Raw genomic sequence first — 18,984 nt, forward strand, 5'->3', positions numbered from 1 at the left:
AAACTCTTAATAAAATGGAAAGGCATCCATTTATAAACATTATTTAACTCTCGTCAACAATGTCATACACTCGGTTAAGTCTACGAGTGATGGGCTCCCAGCCCCCAGCCCAGCATCCCACGGCTCCCCATCGAGGAAACAGTTCAGGAGCATTGCCCGGGTCGGTGCACTAGGAGTCAGAGCATTGGATGTTACTGGGAGGGGGTCAAAATGCCGAGCATTCCCTCTGCAAACCTCCCACTTGACCAGCGTAATAAAAGAGCCTGAGAGGCGGAGAGGTGTCCACCTGAACGAGCAAGCGTGGAAAAGTGGGCCTTCTCTTTGGCCAGTTTCCCTCCAGGCGTCCACAGGAGTAAGGGGTCCCAGAAAGCCAAGGGGTCCCAGAAAGCCGAGATCTGGACTGAGCTAGGGTATAAAGGACCAAGAAGACAGTGACGAAGCCCTGGTAAAGGAGCATCCTGAAAAGATGACTGTCTGGACGGAGAACTGATAGGACTTAGAGACCAGCTGGTGACTGAATGCAGTGGTATAGTCCCTCTAAGAGTTGGCTTCCTTTGTGCATACAGAATAGAAGGGCTGCGTGCCAGAGTTTCAAAGGGAACATTTAATACAAAGGGTTGTCGAGTATAACATGGAAGCAATCATAAACACAGAGACCACTAAAGACCATCCTAGGGCTGCGAGAGAGAGAGAGAGAGAGAGAGAGAGAGAGAGAGAGAGAGAGAGAGAGAGGGCGCTATGGGGAGGGCGTCCTGGCAGTGGCCGCTCCCCAGGCCTGGGATCAGGGGCACAGGCAGCCAAGGCTGCCTTAAAAGGAGAAGCTGGGGGGTGAGAAGTCCACTAGGGGTGTGAAAAGCTCCAAGGTTTCCCCAGAATCCACAAGGCCATGGAGGGCTGTGCCCATGCACAGGGCTACGGCTGCACCGGCAGGAGTGGAGGCCCAAGCAGGGCCATCAGCTGCCTGGCTGAGCGCTGAAGGCTCCACACACACAGGTCCCTCGGCAAAGACCGAGACTGACCGGCTCCAGGCATCGAAGGAAATCTCTGCCCAGTCACTAGCTGACCTCTAAGCGAACCAAGCCGAGACCTCGCGGCCACACACAACAAAGAATGCACCGGACAGAATTTGCGCAGAAAAGCCCCTGAACAAACAACAACAAACAGCAAGGAGGGGAGAGCGCATCTCCGCTCCTAGGACAGCTGCGCGCCGTGCGGGCCGCCCTGCTGCGGTTCTCGTTGCGCCAAGATCAGCCGGAGCGTGCAGAGGGCGCCAGCTGCTGGGCTGAGCCAGGCGTCCGGGCCTCTCGCCTCGCAGCGCCAAGCCCACACCTCTCTGCCAGCGTCGGACACCGGGGCTGGGCCTTGCAGACGGTGCTCTGCCGGCGCGGGCTCGACGGCCGGCTCCGCCGGCAGGGGCTGCGCTGGCTCCCGTCGGGCTGCCTTCCACGCGGCGGGGGCTGGCTGCGCCCGCATCCCCCTCGGGGCCGTCGTTCTCCGTTCTCCGGCAGCCTGCTCCCGGGCAGCCTGGCTGCAGCCCCACGGCCGCCTCCTCTCGGTTCTAAGTCTCCGCCTGGCTGCTGGCCCCGCCCCCTCTGCTGCTCCCTCCTTGCGGTTCCGTTAGTGGTCTCATGCCAGCGGGCCACCTCTGGTCTGGCTACCGACCCTTCACTCTAACGTCTCCCCGTTCAACTCGCGGGTGTGTTTTCTGTCTCCTGGCCAGATCCTGACGGACACAGCCTGATTTTGCACAAAGTAAGACATTGAAGCCACTGTCACCACAGAGAGGAATTTACAGTAACTCCGGACACCGACTACTCGACCTTCCACGACCTCTGGCATCTCCCCCTCCTGCTCCTAACGCCTCTTCCTCTTCGCATTTCCAGCACTTCCTTCCTCCATCCCTTCCTGACCTGTCCTCTGCTCATCCTGACAAGCCACCGGCCAGCTCAAGCCAGGCCAGGAGGGACATCAGAAGACCCACCTTAGGACCCTGGAAGCTTCTGCCGCTCCAGCAGGGGCTGTGGGATTAGACTGCGCTAATAATGCAGGGGAACCCAGTTAGCAAAGAGCCACGGATACACTTCCAGAGATTAGAGCTGGAATGCAATACAATACAATTTATTACTACTTATTTTTAGATAAATCGTGTGTCCCATCACATCACGAAAGGAACGCCACCTGACTGTGGGCAAGTCGCTCAATGTGTATAAACCCTACTCTCCTTGTCAGTAAGATAATGAGCTCATAGATCAAATAAGGAAATAAAGCACACTGCAAACAGTGAACACTACACTGCTATTTTCCAGCACTGGAAACATCAATCCCATGTCAAGTACTTCATTCTTTTGTTACAGTATAAGCAATAACAGCCAATACCTTCGTTTCCACAACATTTTTGTTGAAGGTTAAAGAACATTAAAAAGAAGCCCAACACCCTCCTAAGTATAGTCCACTGGTCTCTGACAAAGGGGCACAGACAATACAAGGGAGCAATGACTGTCTTTTCTACAAATGGTGCTGGAACAAGAGATATCCGCCTGCAAAAAAAAAAAGGGAATCTAGATACAGACCGTACACCCTTCAGAAGTGAACTCAAAACGGATCATAGACCTGGATATAAAATAAAAAACCATAAAACTCCTAGAAGATAGCACAGGAGGAAACCCAGATGACCGTGGGTTTAGTGATGCCTTTTTGGTACAACACCAAAGGCACGATCCACCAAAGAAAGAACTGATAAGCTGGACTTCATTAAAATTTAAAACTTCTACTCTGTGAAAAACAATATCAAGAGAATGAAAAGAAAAGCCACAGAATGGGAGAAAATATTTGCAAAAGGCACATCTGATGAAGGACTGTTACTCAAAATAAACAAAGAACTCTTAGGTGGCGCAGTGGTTAAGAATCTGCCTGCCAATGCAGGGGACACGGGTTCAATCCCTGGACCGGGAAGATCCCACATGCTGTGGAGCAACTAAGCCCGTACGTCACAACTACTGAGCCTGCACTCTAGAACCCACAAGCCGCAACTACTGAGCCCATGTGCCACAACTACTGAAGCCCACATGCCACAACTACTGAAGCCCACACACCTAGAGCCCGTGCTCTGCAACAAGAGAAGCCACCGCAAGGAGAAGCCCGCGCACCGCAATGAAGAGTAGCCCCCGCTCGCCGCAACTAGAGAAAGCCCGCGCGCAGGAACGAAGACCCAACGCAGCCAAAACTAAAAACAAATAAATAAATAAATTTATATTAAAATAAAGGAACTAAAGGCCTCTTTTTTTTTTTTAAAGATTTATTTATTGATTGATTGATTGCTATGTTGGGTCTTCGTTTCTGTGCGAGGGCTTTCTCTAGTTGCGGCAAGCGGGGGCCACCCTTCATCGCGGTGCGCGGGCCTCTCACCATCGTGACCTCTCTTGTTTCGGAGCACAGGCTCCAGACGCGCAGGCTCAGTAGTTGTGGCTCACGGGCCCAGTCGCTCCGGGCATGTGGGATCCTCCCAGACCAGGGCGCGAACCCGTGTCCCCTGCATTAGCAGGCAGACTCCCAACCACTGCGCCACCAGGGAAGCCCAAGGCCTATTTCTTGAAAAAAAAACCAAAACTCAACAGTAAGAAAACAATCTGATAAAAATAGGCCAAAGATCTTAACAGACACCTCACCAAAGAAAATATACAGATGACAAGTAAGCATATGAAAAGATGCTCAACCTCACATGTCATCAAGGGAGATGCAAAGTAAAACAACAGTGAGATGCCACTACATACGTGTCAGGACGGCAAAAACTCTGAACACTGACAACACCAAACTGGGGCCAAAATGTGCAGCAACAGAAACTTTCATCATTGCTGGTGGGAACGCAAAACAGTGCAGCCACCTTGGAAGACAGTTTCTTACAAAGCTAAACATTCTCTCACCACAGGAGCCAGCAATCCCACTCCTTGGTACTTACCCAGAGGAGTTGAAAACTTATGTCCACACCAAAACCTGCATGCACACAGATGTTTATAACAGTTTTACTCATAGTTGCTGGAACTTGGAAGCCACCAAGGTGTCCTTCAGAAGGTGAATGGATACATAAACTGTGGTACCTCCAGATAACGGAATAGTACTCAGTGCTAAAGAGAAATGAGCTATCAAGCCATGAAAAGACATGGAGGAAACTTCAATGCATATTATTAAGTAAAACAAGCCAATCTGAAAAGGCTACAGACTGTATGATTCCAACTATACGACAACTGGAAAAGGCAAAACTACGGAGACAGGGAAAAAAATCAGTGGTTGCTGGGGGAGGGCAGGGGAGGGCTGAACAGGCAGAGCACGGAGGACTTTTAGGGCAGTGAAACCACCCTGTCTGATTCTACAATGGTGAACACACGTCACTATAAACTGTTCAAGCCCACAGAATGCGCACCACCAACAGCGACCCTCATATAAACTATGGGCTCCGGGGTTACTGACTGTGACAAGTGAGGGATGAGGGATCCCTCCCTCCGGTGAGGGATGATGATGGTGGCGAGGCTGTGCGCCTTTGAGGGTAGAGGGAACTCTCTGTGCCTTCCTCTCAATTTCATTATAAACCTAAAACTGCTCTTAAAAATAAAGTCTTTAAAACGAAAGAGACGACGAAGCCCAAGGTTTGACTCATGAACCTGCTTCGTCCTGACTGCTGAGCCTTAGACAAGTCACTTAGCCCTCGAGGACGGGTCACCTCGCCTGGAGAGCGGGGAGCACGGCACCCTGTCTCTGGGTCTCCTGAGGTCAGAGCCCCTGTGGGGAGCCTGAGACTTGCCACCAAGTGAACGGACATGAGGGTGCACCGCAGTCCGCCAGACAAACACCATTTATTCCTGCAAGTGTAACAATTCACATGCGCAGTGGCAATGGAGAAAACCCATTTGTGGGATATGTGTTCAAAGAGGTGGTGAATTCCCCAATTTCTGATAACATTTTAGCCACCTTCCAGGGCCTTCCCTCCCCAAGCCCTCCCCCAACCAACAGGGAAGCCCAGGCCGCAGCTGCCGCCCGCACCGCCCACACTGCCCGCACCGCAGGTGGAAGGAGACCCCAGCCCGTGCAGTTCCACCGAGGGAACGGGAGGGAAGGTGAGCACAGGGCAGAAGTCCCGCTAGCCCGGCCACTTTAGGAATTCAGTCAAAACCTGCGTGACTACAACTGTGTTTACAAAAGCACAAATCTATGCTTAGATACATCACAGTGTTACATGGTCGTTTAGGGGAGCTAAAACTATGGGAGGCCTGTCCTTTCCTTCGTCTTTAAGTTTTCTCTGATGTGTTCTACGATGAAAAATAATAAGACTTGGAAAGGGGACGGATCCTGAACAGAACGTTCAACAAACTCCACAGCCCAGGCCACAGCGCTCCTCCAGTCTTTGGAGGGTTTTCTTGTGGGAACAAACCCAGAAAAGGTGTTTTAAATCACAAAGGTCCTCTGAGAAGGGTTCCTTCCAAGCCAGCTGAGCTGAGGGCCAGCCCGCCTCTCACCCGCGGCTGCGGCTCAGCCGGCCCCCCAGCACAGATGCCAGCACCACCGGCCTGCAGGGCCAGCCCTCCTGCTGCGCTGAGTCCCTCCCCCCCACTCCGAACCAAGCTCCCGGCCCCGCCCCCAGCTGTTTGACGCTCGAGCCACGAGCCACTGCCAACTTCAGCTGGTGTTTTTCTCGTAGCAGGACTTTCTCAATGAAGGAAACACCAAGGTGAAGCTCCCCGTCCTGAAGCGACCAGTCTCTGTGCTTCCAGAATTTTCTTGCTTCAAAAGGGCGTGAGGCCTCAGCCACTGGGGCCAGAGACGAAGTGGGCTTCAAAGGGGCTGCCGGGACAGGCCCCTCCGACACCCAGGGCAGCAGGAAAGGGTGGGGAGCAGGGAGGAGGGCCTCACCCTGGCCGGGAGGTCACCATCTCTTCCACCACCACCTGTCCCACCCGACGTCCCGCCCCGCCCCGCCCCGCCCAGAGCCAGGGCAAATCCAGGCAGACACGCCCTGAAGCCGACACAGGCCACCAGGGCAGCCAGAGGAAGGCAGAACTGGGAACTGGGCCATGAAGGTGCCGTCGTTCATCAGTAACTGATCGAGCTATGAAACCACCCTCACCTTTCCTGACCCTCCCCTAACAGGCTTACCTTTTTGTCTTCCTTAGTCTTCCTAACACTTCGATGGGGGCCGAAAATGGTCTGCATCCCGAGAGCCTTCCTGGCCCAGTCCCTCTTCTGGGTGCTGGGCGGGGGCTGCGCGGGGCTGCCCTCCACCCGGTAGCGGTCAGCGGGAATCTTGCTCATGGGAGGGGGCAGCGTGCCGCAGTTGATGCTGGACCAGCCGTCGGTGGAGTCCGTGTAAGACTCCTGGTCGCTGGTGTGCCCGCACTGCCACTCCTGCAGGACGTGGACCGGGAGCCACCGCTGGCCGAAGCCACCACCGGGGCCCGCAGCGCCCCTCTTGGAAGGAGGGACCGAGCACCGCAAGGAGGCCGGGGGGCCTTCCACGTGAGGAGCGGGCCCCAGGTGCTTACCGAGGTCCCGGCACCTGTCGGCCTGCGGAGCGGCCTCAAACGGGGCCCCCTCGGGGTCGTGGCCGAAGGCCCCGTTCCAGGGGGCGCCCCAGGGCTGGGAGCCCCTCCCGACCACACCCTCCCAGGCGCTGCCGCCGGGGCCGTGCCTGCTCGAGCCGGCGCCCAGGTCCACCACGAGCACTCGGCTGCTTCTGTCCTCGTGGGCGAAGTTCCCGATGCCGCTGTCGCTGTTGCTGCTGGTGCTGGTGTTCTGGTGAGCGTCCGCGTCCCCGTCCGCAAAGGCCCGGGCCCGCACGCCCTCGATCAGCTCGCCCATGTCCCGGTACAGCACGGAGACGAACTGCAGGACTGGGAGCGAGGACGCGGGGAACTCCAGGCAGCCGTTGGTGTCGGGGTCGGCCGTGCACTCAAACCCGAAGCGCCGGGCGATGCCCTGGTGGATCTTGTGACTGAACAGGTCCGGGTCCACCATGAACACGTGGCAGGACGTCCGCAAAACGCCCTCCTCCTCCTGCGCCAGGCTCCCGTCATCGGCCGCCTGCATGGTCACCAGCCCAAAAAACCTCCTGTCGTCTGGGCACACGGCGCTGAACGCCAGCCTCTCGGCCGGGTATCGGGCCAGGACAGCGGCCTTGTCCGTGCAGAGCTGCACGCAGTCGTGCATGATCTGCATGGTCACCAGCGAGTGGATCTTCTGCTCGGCCCGCAGGCGCCGCAGGCAGCCCCGGATGGCCTGCACGCTGTCCGATTCCAGGCTGCAGCTGGTGGACGGCAGCTCGATGGAGCCCAAGTAGCCCACAACCATGGCCACGTTCAAAATGCTTGCGTCCACCCCGAAGTCTTCATGAGTCTCCAGCCCAACGCTGAAAACAGAATCATCGTTCACAACTTTCGGTATCTCCTCCTTAGAAAGCAGGCTGCTATTTGGATTATTTACACTTTCATGGCCAAGGTCAAATCGCCCAGTGGCTGATTCTGAAAGGGATCTTTGTTTCAACTTCAAGGGCTCTGAACTGCTTGCTCGAAGACCAGGGTTTTCAAAGATCATGTTGAAAATCCCTCCAGACTGCATTTCCTCAACGACTCTCTCTGCTCTGTTTATACCTAATGCCTTAGAGTCGAGTTTGGGCTTCAGCCAGCCTTTTCCTTCATAAAATCCAACCTCTTCATCACTGGAGCAGGACTCCAGGTGGCCGATGCCTTCACCGATCACCATGTGCAGGACACCAGAACATTTCCCAATTAACTTCACCACGTCTTCATGGGACGCTTTCTTCACGTTGATCTCGTTGACAGCAAGTATCTGGTCGCCAGCACGGAGGCCCACAAAATCCGCAGGGCTGCCTCTCATGACACAGCTGAGCACACAGGGCGCCTGCCCGGAAAGCGCGAATCCGTACCCCGCCCTTCCTCTGGCCACCTCCACGCTCCGCATCCGGGGGGGCGCCGTCCCGAGCAGCGGCCGCTCCCCCAGGTCCCCCGCTCTGTACATCTCAAAGTGCTTCCGAGACCAGGAGCATAGCTCACTATGCCAGCAGATCCATGGTTCAGGGAATGCTGGAAGCTACCATAGTTCTCCTTGAAATAATGCCCTAAGGAAGAAGAATAAAGCTCATTGTTAAAGATCTCATATTTATACTGCTTACTGCTACTACCCAAACATAAAAAGATAATTCACAACAAAACCGTCACAGGAAGAGTCTCTCGTTGCCACACAAATGTCAACGTGAAGGAGACGCACTATCTCTGTGCAACAAATCTTAGTCTGCCAAAGAAATCTTCCAAAGCAGAAGGCATTTCCCAGGGCTGGTATCCTTCCCAACTCCGATCTCGCCGAGGCTAATACCACCCCGGGTTTGAGGAACACAGGACTGCCGCAGATTCTGCTTCCTCCCTGTCTGGATGGAAAGAGGAGAGCCCTTGGACCCTAATCACTCAAGGGTGTGCTCCGAGGACCGGTGCCCGGCTCCCCGGAGCTCCCTGCCACGTGCTGAGCCAGGGGCAGAGCCGAGGGTGGAAAGGCAGCTGCATGACCCCTAGTCCAGCCCCATCTTTGATCACAAGCTCCCTCCACACAAAGTTCTCCAGGAAGGGGTGTCAGCTTGTTTTCCCTCATATCCACCACCCTCCCTCAAGTAATTTATTTTGAACAAAGCACCGTGTGGGGAAAACACATTAGTCTGAAATATTGGGTTGGCTAAAAAAGTTCGTTTGGGTTTTCCCATAAGATGTTACAGAAAAACCGAAAGGAACTTTTTGGCCAACCTGATACTATAGAGGCTGCCTGACAGCACAGATGAAACAACCAAAAAGAGCAAAAGAATTTAAACTTAACTGCTCCAGGAGGATGACTTCACAATGGAAAGTACTGGTTGTCATTGAAAACAAACCCATGTCGGGATCCCCAAGACCACCCCTGGGTTTCCAGCAGGAGGACACGCAGGGCTCACGTATACTCGGGGCTCTGAACCATCACAGTGAAGGGCTGTGAAGCAGAACCACCCAAGGGAGAGGGCCCGGGGACGAGGTCCAGAGGAAACAGGCGCCAGCTTCCAGAACCCCGTCCCATGGAGTCACGCGGGCTGCGTTCCACCCCCAGCGACACGCTGTCCCCAGGGAAGCTCGTCAGAGACTCAGAACCGGGGCTCTCATTGGGGGCCCGCAGGCTCCGCAGGCCCCTCTGTCGGGCACACACTGAACTCCAGCCCCGGGGAGGAGGGAAGGGTGTCAGCACAGACACAACAGGGGAGGCCCAGGAAGCCCCCCATCCCGACACCCCAGCTCCCGGACGTCAGCCCAGGGCCAGCCCCGCACGCAGGCCTCGCAGAGGGCGGCAGCCAGGCCCGCTGGGAGGACTCCTCTCCCCACAAAACCCTTTAGAGATCGCTTTAAACAGCAATACAGGGCTTCCCTGGTGGCGCAGTGGTTGAGAATCTGCCTGCTAATGCAGGGGACACGGGTTCGAGCCCTGGTCTGGGAAGATCCCACATGCCGCGGAGCAACTAGGCCCGTGAGCCACAACTACTGAGCCTGCGTGTCTGGAGCCTATGCTCCGCAAAAAGAGAGGCCACGATAGTGAGAGGCCCGCGCACTGCAATGAAGAGTGGCCCCCACTTGCCGCAACTAGAGAAAGCCCTCGCACAGAAACGAACACCAACACAGCCAAAAATAAATAAATTTAAAAAAAAGAAGGGAAGAAAATGTTAGGATTAAAAAAAAAAAAAAAAGCAATACAGTGAGGGATTGTATTGTGAAGATCCAAAACATAATAGAACACGTTTTTTAAAGAGTATATGTTTTTTAAATAATTGTTTTAAAGTTGTCAGGAGAAATTCTCATGTCTTGGGATAAAGTTTCCAGTAACAGAAGCGTAACTCAGAGTAACTGATGTATACACAACAAAAAGTGAAAGAACTGGACAAAATGGGAAGTATATTATTCAATGACTCCAGGAGCAGCTGCAAGTGACAAAACACTGACCTGCAGGACACATGCTTGAGTAGAATTATTTTATGACAGTAAGAGTGAAAAGAGCAATTTATTTATAAACTACCATGTTATTCAATATCTAAGTGATGCTAAATTAATCATTTAAATATTAGGACTGGAATTTAACTATTTAATATTCATCATTAAAAATGTGTATATTGGGGATTCCCTGGTGGCGCAGTGGTTGAGAATCTGCCTGCCAATGCAGGAGACACGGGTTCGAGCTCTGGTCTGGGAAGATCCCACATGCTGCAGAGCAACTGGGCCCGTGAGCCACAACTACTGAGCCTGAGCGTCTGGAGCCTGTGCTGCGCAACAAGAGAGGCCGCGATAGTGAGAGGCCCGCGCACCGCGATGAAGAGGGGCCCCCGCTTGCCACAACTAGAGAAAGCCCTCGCACAGAAACGAAGACCCAACACAGCCATAAATAAATAAATAAATTTTTTTTAAAAATTTAAAAAAAAAATGTGTATATTAAAGTCTGCCATGAACTGTGCTTCAGGGTCTTCTCATTGGATCTTCTAAAGGGGTGTGGGCTACACAACACCCCAGAGACACCACGTCCTGATCCCTGGAACCTGTCACCTCACATGGCCGAGGGGACCTTACAGATGTGATGGAGTGAAGGGTCCCGAGATGGGAGGTCACCCTGGATTCGCAGCAGCGCCTGGCTCCCGACAATGTAGGCTGCCACCGTGAACTCCCTGGGACAGGGTTAGCGAGGCCCCACCGGTTCCTCCAGGAACAGAAAAACCCCGGCTTTCTCTTCCAAACAGTAACAGATGTTGCTTGTATGAAAAAAATAATTTCCCAGTTTTATATGCAGAATTACTCCATGATTCATCCGACCCCCATGGAGTCACACACAACACTGTGTGACACAATAGCCAATGACAGTCTTGTAGGTGGTTTACCCAAACATTTCTATTAGACTCTTACTGCTGTGTTCTTCTATTGATCAAAAATAGTTTCTAATTCATACTAGTAATATCTTGATACCTAATAATCACATTTTGTAATCCAGCCTACAGGTTAATTTTTCCTTAAACTGTACCGATTAATAGTAAAACTGGTGGAACAGACAGTGAAATTCAGAAGAAACCACAGGGCGCTAGTTTCCAACCTCACCAGGCACATCTGCCACCCAGGCTCCCGCTCCCGCTCCTGCACTCAGAGGCCCCGGCTTCCGAGCTCTGGGCAGAGGCCAGTCCCGACCCACCGCGCACGGCCCAGGTGATCCGCACGTGGGTGACAGCACTTGGAACACCCCGACTTGAGACCGTCTGCTACGGGCTGAATGTTTGTATCCCCAAATTCATACGTGGAGATGCTAACCCAGTGGGATGATCTGGAGGCGGGGCCTTTGGCAGCGATCAGGTTGGATGAGGTCATGAGGGTGGAGCCCCCCACGACGGGACTAGTGTCCTTGTGGCTCCAGAGGAGACACAGGAGCCCCTGCGTTCTGCTCTCCACCATGTGAGGAACCAGGAAGTGGGTCTCACCAGACTCCGGATCTGCCAGCGCCTTGATTTCGGACTTCCAGCCCCAGAACTGGGAGAAATAAACGCCTGTGGTTTAAGCCCCTCGGTGTAGGGAATTCTGTTACAGCAGCGGAGCGGATGAAGACGTCATCTAATTAGCCAGCCTCCTTGTTTCGCAGAAAAGGTAACCTGGTCGGAAAGAAGTGCTCCTTCCAAGGGCCACCTCCTAATGGCTCAGTCAGCTAGCACACCAGGGCCTCCCCTCTCTCCACACCCCGCTACCACCGTCAGCCACTCGTCCTTCAAACCAATGAGATCTAGAAATAAACACCAGGTGCCTACGCCTTTCCACGGTTTAGATCTGGCACAAAATGAGCCCTGTCCTGATGAATTTCTCCACTCACAGGCACGGAGTGAGTGCCTACCTGGGCCCGGCAGCGCCCCAGACCAAGCAGCTACAGAGCGGGTCCCAGCCCTGCTCCAGCAGCCCGCCGTCCCCAGAGAGGGAGGGGCAAGAGGAGGCGACAGCCATCACTCCCGAGCAGGGCAAGTGCCAGCCCCAGCCCTGTGCTCGGGTGCCCAGGAGTCTGCAGCAGACGGGCCAGGAAAGCCATCCCAGGAGGGGGTGACTGGCACAGCCGCAGTTCGGCCTCCACCTCTGCCCGTGCAGACGGGCAATCTGTGGGGACGGCGCTGCAGGTCTCATGGCTGTGCCGCAAAGGCGACAGATGTTTACGGGGCAATGGGCCGAGCTGAGCACGGGGTCAAAAGACCAAAGCAACAAAGAACAACCACAACAGGCGCAGAAGCGAGCGGGAGGGAGAGAAACTGAGGACCACGAGGCAGAAAGCACCCAGCACACTGAGGAGAAGCGGGAAGTCCAGGAATAAGGGCAAGACAGCCGCGTAACGGCGGCAGTGGGGAAGCTGCACGGTCCACAGCGTGCACCGCGCCGCTCTGGGGGCTTTACACTTACTAACTCGTGTGTGTGAAACGTCGCTATGAGGTAGGTACGATTATTCGCATTTTGCAGATGAGGAAACGGAGGCACAGAGAAGTTAAGTAACTTGTCTTCAGCTGCACGGCTAATCAGTGTCAGAGGTGGACTTGAACCCGGCTGCTCTGGGCTTTCTCTCTCCCCGTGCAGAGGGGCTCGGAGAGGAAGCGGAGCAGTGGTGGGACGTGCCCACCAGCAGACCCCTGCTCCTCAAACCCATCCCCAAAGCCACTGTGTCCCAGCAGCTACCTGCAACCACCACCCCAGCAGTGCTCACGGCGCCAGCCCCGCCAGACACCGCCTCCCCCTGACACCCCTCGGGGACACACACACGCGCGGAGGACCCAGCACACCGCCGGCAGACCCACGCCAGGATGCACGCTGGTGGTCCCTGTGTCCCGGCCGCCTCATCCCCGCCGGTCCATTCCAGTGCCCGCTCCCGACCCCCGCGAAGCCCTCCCGAGCCCACGGCCACCCCGCCTGCAGCAGGGCCCGAACCACCTGGGAGGATTTGCGGGTGGACTCCGCGCATCAAGGCCACTTCCGGGCCCCTTACTGCCACCAACAACCAACGCCCTTGCCAAGCTTTTGTCCTGAAAGGGCCCCTCTTCCACTGCCTGCCACCTGACAGCCCCCACCGACGTCGGTGAGACCCTTCACCTGGTCATCGGTGTCGCCGGGCGCCCACTGTGTGTGGGACTGGGCCAGACACGGGGCTGCCTCAGGAGGGAACGGTCCCTTCCTGTGAAGACCTCTCCGCAGGGGACCGGGGACGGGGAACCGGAGGCTCCGACGGCAGCAGCTTCCTGAGGGCGTCTGCACAGCTGCTGCTCGGGCCACGCGGCCTGCTGAGCGGCTCCCAGGGGACCCTCCAGGGAGGCAGCCCAGCTGCTGCGCTCTGCACATGGGGCAGCGCTGTCGGCCCCCTGGTCCCTGTCCCCTCTCCCTGAGGACCCACCTCCTCTCTGAACTCAAAGCCCCCACGTGGGTGACCCCAAGGCCTGACCCCGGAACTCTCTCCCGAGCGCCAAACCCATTTCCTGCGCTCTCAGCTGCCCATCACCTCTCTCTGCGTGTCGACACCCAAACACACCTTTGCTGGAAGCACGCTTCTCTTCCTCGGCCCCGACGTCCGCCTAAGCCCACCCACCCTTCTAGGCACCAGGCAGTGCCTCGGTCATCCCCACTTCCCCCTCCAGGCCGTCCCTCCCACCCCGCCTCACCGTCCCCCTGTCCCCGACACCTTCCATCCACCTGGACATCCCACCCCCAGCCTTCTCCATCCCTCCTCCTCCTCCTCACTTCAGCGGCCGCTCTCGCGGTCACCCGTGTCCAGCCTGCTCCTCTGCGGCCACACGCTGCCCCCGCGCCCCGGAGCCCCCCGTCGCACCAGCCCCCTCAGCCATCCTGCTTCTCCCGTCCGCCTCCGCTCCCTCCACCCCGCCCGCCAGGCATCAGACCAGGCACGCTCCTGTCCCCCCACTCATGTCCTCCGCCCCCATCCGGGGACCCCGGGGGACCCCCCCCCCGCAGGAATGGCCTGGGCTTTCTCCACAGCAGGTGCTGCGGGGCCGCCACGACACAGGGCGCCCAGGCCCCTGTCCAAAGCCACGTTCCCAGCCCCGGGGCTCTCAGCACTCCCGTCAACCCCGCAACTCTCCGCTGGTTACTCACGACCACCCAAACCCACCCGGCCGTCGCCTCCCTGCCCTCGGCTCGTGGCCTGTCCCCTCCTTTCCAGAGAAGAAAGACACCCCGCAGGCCCTCCCTCCGCAGCGCACACCCTCCCCCTCCATCAGGCCAGCTTCTCCCCCAGGCCCTCGACGCCATCCCCACCACCTCGGGGATCCGACACCGCCCGCCTGGGTCTGAAAACACCCAAGCCTCTCTAGCCCTAAAAGGAGTATAACCCCTCAGTTGACTCCTCATAACCCAGGGCTACGCTGCTTCTCCCCCTGGCAGCTTCTTAAGGGCTTATCCACACTGGGGGCCTCCAGCCCTTCGTGCCTCCAAACACTCCTCATGCCACCCACCGAGGACCTCACAAGCTGGGCCCCCAGACATGCTCAGTCCTCATTCCCCACTTCTCAGCAGACTCAGCACGCCTACCTCCCCCCAGGGCTCCTCCACTCGGCCTCTCTCCCCTCCCCCTGGGCAATCACACCCACCACAAGGTGGGGGTCTCCCACCTGCTGATCGCCGCCCACACCTCTCCTGCAAGCTTGGGGGCACCTCAAACTCAACAGTCGAAACAAAAACAAACCCTCTTTCCCAAAGCCACACCCTCTTGGTGACCGGCCCACTATCTCCCCAGTCACACAGGCAGAGGCCAACACAAGTGGGGGATCCCAGAAGGACTCCCAAAATCCCAATCAGGGCACGTGGAGAGTCAAAAAGATGCAGCCTCAATTGCAGAGGAAGGAATACTTCCGAACTCATTCTATGAGGCCAGCACCACCCTGATACCAAAACCAGACAAGTATATCACAAGAATAAAAAATTACAGGCCAATATCACTGATGAATACAGATGCAAAAATCCTCAACAAAACATTAGCAAACCGAATCCAACAATACATTAAAAGGATCATACACCATGATCAAGTGGGATTTACCCCAGGGATGCAAGGATTTGTGATTATATGCAAATCAATCATTGTGATACACCACATTAACAAATTTAAGAATAAAAACCATATGATCATCTCAATAGATGCAGAAAAAGCTTCGGAAAAAATTCAACATCCATTTATTATTTAAAAAAACAAAAAACCTCTCCAGAAAGTGGGCATAGAGAGAACCTACCTCAACATCATAAAGCCCATATATGACAAACCCACAGCTAACATCATACTCAATGGTGAAAAGCTGAAAGCATTTCCTCCAAGATCAGGGACAAGACAAGGATGTCCACTCTTGCCACTTTTATTCAACATAGTTTTAGAAGTCCCAGCCACAGCAGTCAGAGAAAAAAAAAGAAATAAAAGGAATCCAAATTGGAAAGGAAGAAGGAAAACTGCCACTGTTTGCAGATGATATGATACTATACACAGAAAATCCTAAACACACCACCAGAAAACTACAAGAGCTCATCAATGAATTCAGTAAAGTTGCAGGATACAAAATTAATATATAGAAACCTGTTGCATTTCTATACACTAACAATGAACTATCAGAAAGAGAAACTAAGGAAACACTCCCATTTACCACTGCATCAAAAGGAATAAAAAACCTAGGAATAAACCTACCTAAGGAGGTAAAAGACCTGTACTCAGAAAACTATAAGACACCAATGAAAGAAATTGAAGACAACACAAACAGATAGAAAGATATACCATATTCATAGATTGGAAGAATTAATATTGTTAAAATGTCCATACTACACAAAGCAATCTACAGATTCAAAGCAATCCTTATTAAAATGCCAAAGGTATTTTTCACAGAAATAAAACAACTTTAAATTTTGTATTGAAACACAAAAGACCCCGAATAGCCAAAATAATCTTGAGAAAGAAGAACAGAGCTGGAGGAATCCCACTCCCTGACTTCAGACTACACTACGAAACTACAGTAATCAAAACAGTATGGTACTGGCACAAAAATAGACACATAGATCAATGGAACAGAATAGAGAGCCCAGAAATAAACCCACACACATATGGTCAATTAATCTATGACAAAGGAGGCAAGAATACATTGGGTTGGCCAAAAAGTTCATTTGGATTTTTCCATAAGATGTTATGGAAAAACCCAAACTAACTTTTTGGCCAACCCAATATGATGGAGAAAAAACAATCTCTTCAATAAGTGGTGTTGGGAAAACTGGACAGCTACATGTAAGAGAATGAAATTAGAACATTCTCTAACACCACATAAAAAAATAAACTCAAAAAGGATTAAAGACCTAAATGTAAGACCAGAAACCATAAAACTCCTATATGAAAACACAGCAGAACACTCTTTGACATAAATCATAGCAATATTTTTTGGATCTGTCTCCTAAAGCAAAGGAAATAAAAGCAAAAACAAACAAATGGGACCTAATTAAACTTAAAAGCTTCTGCACAGCAAAGGAAACCATCAATAAAATGAAAAAATAAACTACTGAATGGGAGAAAATATCTGCAAATGATATGACCGATCAGGGGTTACAGCTCATACAACTCAACATAAAAAATCTGATTAAAAAAATAAGCAGAAGACCTGAATAGACATTTTTCCAAAGAAGACGTGCAGATGGCCAACAGGCACATGAAAAGATGTTCAATATTGCTAATCATCACGGAAATGCAAATCAAAATCACAATGAGATATCACCTCACACCTGTCAGAATGGCTATTATAAAAGCAACTATACTCCTATAAAAAATTTTTTTTAATTTTAAAAAAGGAATGGCTATCATAAAAAAGAACACAAATAACAAATGTTGGGGGCTTCCCTGGTGGCATAGTGGTTAAGAATCCGCCTGCCAATGCAGGGGACATGGGTTCGATCCCTGGCTCAGGAAGATCCCACGTGCCACGGAGCAACTAAGTGCGTGCGCCACAACTACTGAGCCTGTGCTCTAGAGCCCGCAAGCCACAACTACTGAGCCTGTGTGCTACAACTACTGAAGCCCGCATGCCTAGAGCCCGTGCTCTGCAACAAGAGAAGCCACAACAATGAGAAGCCCACCACTGCAACGAAGAGTAGCACCCACTCACCGCAAATAGAAAAGCCCATGCACAGCAACGAAGACCCAACACAGCCAAAAATAAAAAAATTTAAAAAAAAAACAAATGTTGGCGAAGATGTGGAGAAAAGGGAACCCTCGTACACCGTTGATGGGAATGTAAATTCGTGCAGTCACCATGGAAAAAAGTATGGAGGTTGCTCAAAAAACTAAAAATAGAACTACCATATGATCCAGCAATCCCACTCCTGGGTATATACCCCCCAAAAAACAAAAACTCTAATTCAAAAAGATACACGCACCCCAGTGTTCACAGCAGCATCACTTACAATTGCCAAGATATGGAAGCAACCTAAATGTCCATCAATGGATGAACAGATAAGGAAGATGTGGTATATACATACATTGGAATACTACTCAGCCATAAAAAAGAATGAAATTTTGCCATTTGCAACAACATGGATGGACTTGGAGGGTATTATGCTAAGTGAAATAAGTCAGACAGAGAAAGACAAATACTTATCACTTACATGCAGAATATCATTTATATTACAGTAAATATCACTTATATGTGGAATCTAAAAAATACAACTAGTGAATATAACAAAAAAGAAACAGACTCACAGATACAGAGAACAAAATAGTGGTTACTAGTGAGGAGAGGGAAGTGGGGATGGGCAATATAGGGGTAGGGGATTAAGAGGTACAAACTATTATGTATAAAATAAACTACAAGGATATATTGTACAACACAGGGCATACAGCCAATATTTTATAATAACTATAAATGGAGTATAACATTTAAAAATTGTGACTCACTATACTGTACCCCTGTAACATATAATATTGTACACCAGTAACATATAATATTGTACATCAAGTATACTTCAATTAAATAAATAAATAAATAAAATATTTGCCCTGCAAAAAACAAAACAAAGCAAAACAAAAAGATGCAGCCTCAAGCAAAGGTTATCACAAACAGGGAACAACCATGGAAACAGAGTCTGCAAAAACCCACAATAACCCAGGGCTGGAGGACAGTCCGGGGCAGTCTCCACAGAAGCACCAGGAGATGGAGCACCACAGGAAAGCTAAGAGACCGAGAGGATGGATCCAGGGGCCACCGGGGGAAGGAAAGCACGTGGCTAAATTCAGTGGAAAGCCTCTCTGTTCATCTGTCACTGCATCACCCACAGGGCAGCCGGAAAGGGTTTTCCCAAATGAGTAGGGTGTATTTGGGGTTGGATGACTTAAATTGTAGCTTATGTGGAAAACACAAAATTCTCTTTGGAGAACTTTGGAGGCAGCTGAAATTGAAGCCAGATTTTAGCATTTGGTGGGATATTTGACCTCATTTGACTTAAAAAAAAAAAAAAAGCAGGAAAGGAGAGAAAGAAACTGGAAGAAATAGAAGAGGGATCCAATAGCAGCTAAAACAAAGGTAAGATTCCCCCCAGTCCCACCCCCCATGACTCAGGGGACACAGGTCACCGTGCTCAGGTCCCCAAAACAGAGAAAAGCACTGTGGTTTCATTGCCAAGTCTCAAGCCACAAGTTATGCCTAATCTCAGGGAATGCTTTGCAACCAGGCTGCTTCTGCACAAGAAACTGGTTACCACAGTGCCAGGGGACACAGCTTTGGTGATGGGTGGATGGGTGGAGGGATAGACAGATGGACAGATGGGGAATGGGGAGATGGATGGGAGAATGTAGGGACGGATGGATGGGGAGAATGGGGAGATGTATGGGGGATGGGAGGATGGACGGGGGATGGGAGGATGGAAGGATGGATGGGGGATGGGTGAATAAATG

At 52.4% G+C, this 18,984-nt stretch overlaps 1 protein-coding gene across 5 annotated transcripts in view; it reads right to left on the minus strand.

Moving 5' to 3' along the window:
* RGS12 (regulator of G protein signaling 12) overlaps positions 1-18,984 on the minus strand; it is a 121,847-nt gene that overhangs the window by 84,768 nt on the left and 18,095 nt on the right. For all 5 annotated transcript variants that reach the window (XR_005019928.1, XR_005019929.1, XM_036852322.1 and 2 more), the window contains exon 2: positions 6,145-8,122. Coding sequence is in view for 3 of the 5 variants with exons in the window: in XM_036852322.1 (XP_036708217.1) it covers positions 6,145-8,022 (1,878 nt within the window). In the remaining 2 variants the exon portion in view is untranslated. The remainder of the gene's footprint in view (positions 1-6,144; positions 8,123-18,984) is intronic.

Source organism: Balaenoptera musculus, chromosome 5 (assembly GCF_009873245.2).
Source record: "Balaenoptera musculus isolate JJ_BM4_2016_0621 chromosome 5, mBalMus1.pri.v3, whole genome shotgun sequence".
Taxonomy (NCBI): Eukaryota; Metazoa; Chordata; class Mammalia; order Artiodactyla; family Balaenopteridae; genus Balaenoptera; species Balaenoptera musculus.